This window comes from Micropterus dolomieu, linkage group LG17 (assembly GCF_021292245.1).
Source record: "Micropterus dolomieu isolate WLL.071019.BEF.003 ecotype Adirondacks linkage group LG17, ASM2129224v1, whole genome shotgun sequence".
NCBI lineage: Eukaryota > Metazoa > Chordata > Actinopteri > Centrarchiformes > Centrarchidae > Micropterus > Micropterus dolomieu.
Genome location: NC_060166.1, coordinates 36,953,406 through 36,959,175, shown reverse-complemented (window position 1 = coordinate 36,959,175; position 5,770 = coordinate 36,953,406). Strand labels below are relative to the sequence as shown.

General features: G+C 43.5%; 1 protein-coding gene across 5 annotated transcripts in view; it reads left to right on the top strand.

The window, feature by feature from the left end:
- Positions 1-5,770, top strand: part of LOC123985518 (diacylglycerol kinase delta-like) — a 40,101-nt gene that overhangs the window by 30,235 nt on the left and 4,096 nt on the right. For all 5 annotated transcript variants that reach the window (XM_046073085.1, XM_046073086.1, XM_046073087.1 and 2 more), the window contains 6 exons: positions 1,476-1,610; positions 1,763-1,935; positions 3,412-3,523; positions 4,072-4,164; positions 4,683-4,802; positions 5,225-5,342. In XM_046073085.1, the coding sequence (XP_045929041.1) occupies positions 1,476-1,610; positions 1,763-1,935; positions 3,412-3,523; positions 4,072-4,164; positions 4,683-4,802; positions 5,225-5,342 (751 nt within the window). The remainder of the gene's footprint in view (positions 1-1,475; positions 1,611-1,762; positions 1,936-3,411; positions 3,524-4,071; positions 4,165-4,682; positions 4,803-5,224; positions 5,343-5,770) is intronic.

Here is a 5,770-nt window from a genome sequence, read left to right as displayed (position 1 = left end):
CTGTCTGTCTTTACTGTCTGTCTTTCTGTCCATCAGGTACACCTATCTGTCTCTACTGTCTGTCTTTCTGTCCATCAGGTACACCTGTCTGTCTTTACTTTCTGTCTGTCTGTCCATCAGATATACCTGTCTGTCTCTACTGTCTGTCTTTACTGTCTGTCTGTCTGTCCATCAGGTATACCTGTCTGTCTCTACTGTCTGTCTGTCTGTCTGTCCATCAGGTACACCTGTCTGTCTCTACTGTCTGTCTTTACTGTCTGTCTTTCTGTCCATCAGGTACACCTGTCTGTCTCTACTGTCTGTCTTTACTGTCTGTCTGTCTGTCCATCAGGTATACCTGTCTGTCTCTACTTTCTGTCTTTCTGTCCATCAGATATACCTGTCTGTCTCTACTGTCTGTCTTTACTGTCTGTCTGTCTGACCTGTCTGTCTCTACTGTCTGTCTTTACTGTCTGTCTGTCTGTCCATCAGGTATACCTGTCTGTCTCTACTGTCTGTCTGTCTGTCTGTCCATCAGGTACACCTGTCTGTCTCTACTGTCTGTCTTTACTGTCTGTCTGTCTGTCCATCAGGTATACCTGTCTGTCTCTACTGTCTGTCTGTCTGTCCATCAGGTACACCTGTCTGTCTCTACTGTCTGTCTTTACTGTCTGTCTGTCTGTCCATCAGGTATACCTGTCTGTCTCTACTTTCTGTCTTTCTGTCCATCAGGTATACCTGTCTGTCTGTCCATCAGGTATACCTGTCTATCTGTCCATCAGGTATACCTGTCTGTCTCTACTGTCTGTCTGTCTGTCCATCAGGTACACCTGTCTGTCTCTACTGTCTGTCTGTCTGTCCATCAGGTACACCTGTCTGTCTTTACTTTCTGTCTTTCTGTCCATCAGATATACCTGTCTGTCTCTACTGTCTGTCTTTACTGTCTGTCTGTCTGTCCATCAGGTATACCTGTCTGTATCTACTGTCTGTCTGTCTGTCTGTCCATCAGGTACACCTGTCTGTCTCTACTGTCTGTCTTTACTGTCTGTCTGTCTGTCCATCAGGTATACCTGTCTGTCTCTACTGTCTGTCTGTCTGTCCATCAGGTACACCTGTCTTTCTCTACTGTCTGTCTTTACTGTCTGTCTGTCTGTCCATCAGGTATACCTGTCTGTCTCTACTTTCTGTCTTTCTGTCCATCAGGTATACCTGTCTATCTGTCCATCAGGTATACCTGTCTGTCTCTACTGTCTGTCTGTCTGTCTGTCTGTCTGTCCATCAGGTACACCTGTCTGTCTCTACTGTCTGTCTGTCTGTCTGTCCATCAGGTACACCTGTCTGTCTCTACTGTCTGTCTGTCTGTCTGTCCATCAGGTACACCTGTCTGTCTCTACTGTCTGTCTGTCTGTCTGTCCATCAGGTACACCTGTCTGTCTCTACTGTCTGTCTGTCTGTCCATCCAGCTTCCTGACACTTTCTGTCTCTCCCTGTTTCAGTGTCGGACTGTGAAGATCACCATCCTGGGTGATGAAGGCGTCCCGGTGCAGGTAGACGGGGAGGCGTGGGTCCAACCTCCAGGTTACATCAAGATCATCCACAAGAACCGAACCCAGACGCTCACCAGGGACAGAGTGAGTACTAAACCAGACCCTCAGACAGATAATAAACTGGTTACTGAGAATCGGTCTGATCTACTCATGTAATGATTAATAAGTAATATCAGTTATAACGATTGATGAGTTGTATGATGCCACAGCTGTTTCAGTTTCAGTGTGTGTTTCAGGCCTTTGAGAGCACCCTGAAGTCGTGGGAGGACAAACAGAAGTGCGAGTTTCCCAGGACTCCCCCCCCACAGCCCCCACAGCCCCCTCTCTCCTCCCAGCCAGAGATTGTCTCTGAGGAAGAGGCGTCGCTCATCGGCGAGTTCGGTCAGGCAGCAGGGGCTCTCATACACAGGTAACCACAGGACCAACATCAGCGTGTGGAGAATGATCGTTAAAGGATTGGCTGATTCACGTTTTAAGGATCCTGCTCAAGGACAAACTGTGATATATTAATATAAAATACCCACTGTGGTATATCAACTATAAAATACCCACTGTGGTATATCAACTATAAAATACCCACTGTGGTATATCAACTATAATATGCCCACTGTGGTATATCAACTATAATATACCCACTGCGGTATATCAACTATAATATACCCACTGTGGTATATCAACTATAAAATACCCACTGTGGTATATCAACTATAAAATACCCACTGTGGTATATCAACTATAATATACCCACTGTGGTATATCAACTATAATATACCCACTGCGGTATATCAACTATCAAATACCCACTGTGGTATATCAACTATAATATACCCACTGTGGTATATCAACTATAAAATACCCACTGTGGTATATCAACTATAATATGCCCACTGTGGTATATCAACTATAAAATACCCACTGTGGTATATCAACTATCAAATACCCACTGTGGTATATCAACTATAAAATACCCACTGTGGTATATCAACTATAAAATACCCACTGTGGTATATCAACTATAATATACCCACTGTGGTATATCAACTATCAAATACCCACTGTGGTATATCAACTATAAAATACCCACTGTGGTATATCAACTATCAAATACCCACTGCGGTATATCAACTATAATATACCCACTGTGGTATATCAACTATCAAATACCCACTGCGGTATATCAACTATAAAATACCCACTGCGGTATATCAACTATAATATACCCACTGTGGTATATCAACTATAAAATACCCACTGTGGTATATCAACTATAATATACCCACTGTGGTATATCAACTATAATATACCCACTGTGGTATATCAACTATAAAATACCCACTGTGGTATATCAACTATAATATACCCACTGTGGTATATCAACTATAAAATACCCACTGTGGTATATCAACTATAAAATACCCACTGTGGTATATCAACTATAAAATACCCACTGTGGTATATCAACTATAAAATACCCACTGTGGTATATCAACTATAAAATACCCACTGTGGTATATCAACTATAATATACCCACTGTGGTATATCAACTATCAAATACCCACTGCGGTATATCAACTATAATATGCCCACTGCGGTATATCAACTATCAAATACCCACTGCGGTATATCAACTATAAAATACCCACTGTGGTATATCAACTATCAAATACCCACTGCGGTATATCAACTATCAAATACCCACTGCGGTATATCAACTATCAAATACCCACTGCGGTATATCAACTATCAAATACCCACTGCGGTATACCAACAGTGATATACTGTGGTATACCCACTGTGAAATGCCTGACCTGTGAGTACTCTTTGATTGTACTTGATGTTTTCAGTCAGCAGATGTTTATGAATCTCTGGTGTTTTGTGCTTCAGTATTCGTGAAGTCGCTCAGTCTCACCACAGTCTGGAACAGGAACTTGCTCACGCTGTCAACGCCAGCTCAAAGGCCATGGATGTGGTCTACGCAAACTCCAAGAGCTCCGGGGTACTAAACACAAGTTTTCCACTGTCTTGTCCTGAAGCTTACTGTCCTCGTTATATGTTGTATGTAGAAGTTATGTGGTGCGAAGGTTTTGCGACACCCCTATATTTGTAGTTTGTATGTAAACATAAGTAGTTCAAGTCCAGTGAAAACCCTTAAATGTACCAAAGTAAGGTTCCAGTGTGTTTGATGATTCATTTCCTTGCACTGCTGCAGAATAATTTGAAGTTGTTGACTCATTACTGTTCCCTGAAAATTGTAAATCTCTGCCATTTACTTTACTTTGTCTTTAACTTCTTTGGTTATTCTGCAGCAGTGGAAGGAAATGAAACACATTTCTACAGTAAACACATTGGAACCTTACTTTAGTGCCATTTAAGGTTTTTCACTGGACTTGAACTACTTAGATTTACAGAAGAACTACAAACATGGGGCTGTTCTAAAAGCTTGACCGGTAGCGTACATTTATCATTTTAATTGTGAATTTAATTTGTGATTTTAGTTATCCAAATCAAACACTTGACCTTGTGTTTCTCTCTGTCTGTCTCCAGTCTCTGAGCTGCAGCGTTGTCCTTCAGATGGTCAGTAATGTCAAAGCTTTACTCAGTGAGACGGAGCTGCTGCTGGCTGGAAAGATGTCCATGGTAACTGTCCGTCATTCTGTCCATGAAGATGTTTGAGACGTTTCTATCACAGATTATAACTTTTATGTTTTATCATTCAGAATGGAGCTTGTTGTCGTGGGCAAAGATCTGTAAAAACCACGTATAGATTAATCCAAAAGTTCTTAGTTTGTAACTTCTCAGAATCATTAATCTGACTCCAGAAGATCATGATGTCATAGATGATGTCATCAGGATATGATTTCACTTGACTTCAGTAAACAACAATATTGATTCATCTCCTGCTTTGTTGATGATACTTCAGGTCTGTTAGATTATTCTGATCATCTACATATTTATAGTGATCGTCCGTGCTGCTGAGGTCAGATCAGCTGTTCAGCCTACATACACATCAATACATGATTATATTAAATTAGAGTTTAAGGTTCCTTGTTTTCCTCCATGTTGTTGAGGAATCTTCAAGCACTAACTCTCTGATGTACTGATCCTGGTTCTGTTTCTGGTCCTGGTCCTGATGGTTGTTGTGTGTTTTTGTGCAGCAGCTGGACCCTCCTCAGCAGGAACAGCTGAATGCAGCTCTGAGCTCTGTGGCTCAGCAGCTCCGGCAGCTGGCTGATGTTTCCTGGTTGTGTCCCGTCATCGACCCCTCAGACCACGAGGTAAATCGCCATCAGTGCTGACTCAGCTGGTAGTACTAGGTGTATTTACAGTAGTACTGTTAGCCTGCGTAATTCTACAGCCTGTAGTCTTGGTACATAAATACAATTTACTTGTCCTGGGAGATTTCAAAATAGTGCAAAGTCCCCATTGAAACAACAGTTTGAAAGTTGCAGCGAAATTACAGCCAGGTGGCCTTACGGACAAACAGCGGCCCGTTGAAACCTGAAAGTTTACATCAAAACATGATTGGCCAAAAATCTGCTGTAGACACCAGTGATGTAAATCCTAATAAAGACCCCATCTCATCAAATTCTGAGGCTGCTGTCAAACAGTTTGAGCCTCTTTAACCACGTCCAACACACAGAGAAACATTCCTGACATGCTTTTATTCTGAAGGACGTACCTGTGTGTGTGTCTTCAGGGTCCTCTGACAGATTTCTCAAAACGGAGTCGGAGCGCAAAGTTTCGTCTCGTCCCGAAGTTCAAGAAAGACAAAAACAACAAGAACAAAGAGACCTGCGCCACTCTCTCTCTGCCAGGTGAGCTCTCTCTCTCTCTGCCAGGTGAGCTCTCTCTCTCTCTGCCAGGTGAGCGCTCTCTCTCTCTCCCAGGTGAGCTCTCTCTCTCTCTGCCAGGTGAGCCTCTCTCTCTCTCTCTGCCAGGTGAGCGCTCTCTCTCTCTGCCAGGTGAGCGCTCTCTCTCTCTCTCTGCCAGGTGAGCGCTCTCTCTCTCTCTCTGCCAGGTGAGCGCTCTCTCTCTCTCTCTGCCAGGTGAGCGCTCTCTCTCTCTGCCAGGTGAGCGCTCTCTCTCTCTCTGCCAGGTGAGCGCTCTCTCTCTCTGCCAGGTGAGCGCTCTCTCTCTCTGCCAGGTGAGCGCTCTCTCTCTCTCTCTCTGCCAGGTGAGCTCTCTCTCTCTCTCTCTCTGCCAGGTGAGCTCTCTCTCTCTCTCTCTCTGCCAGGTGAGCTCT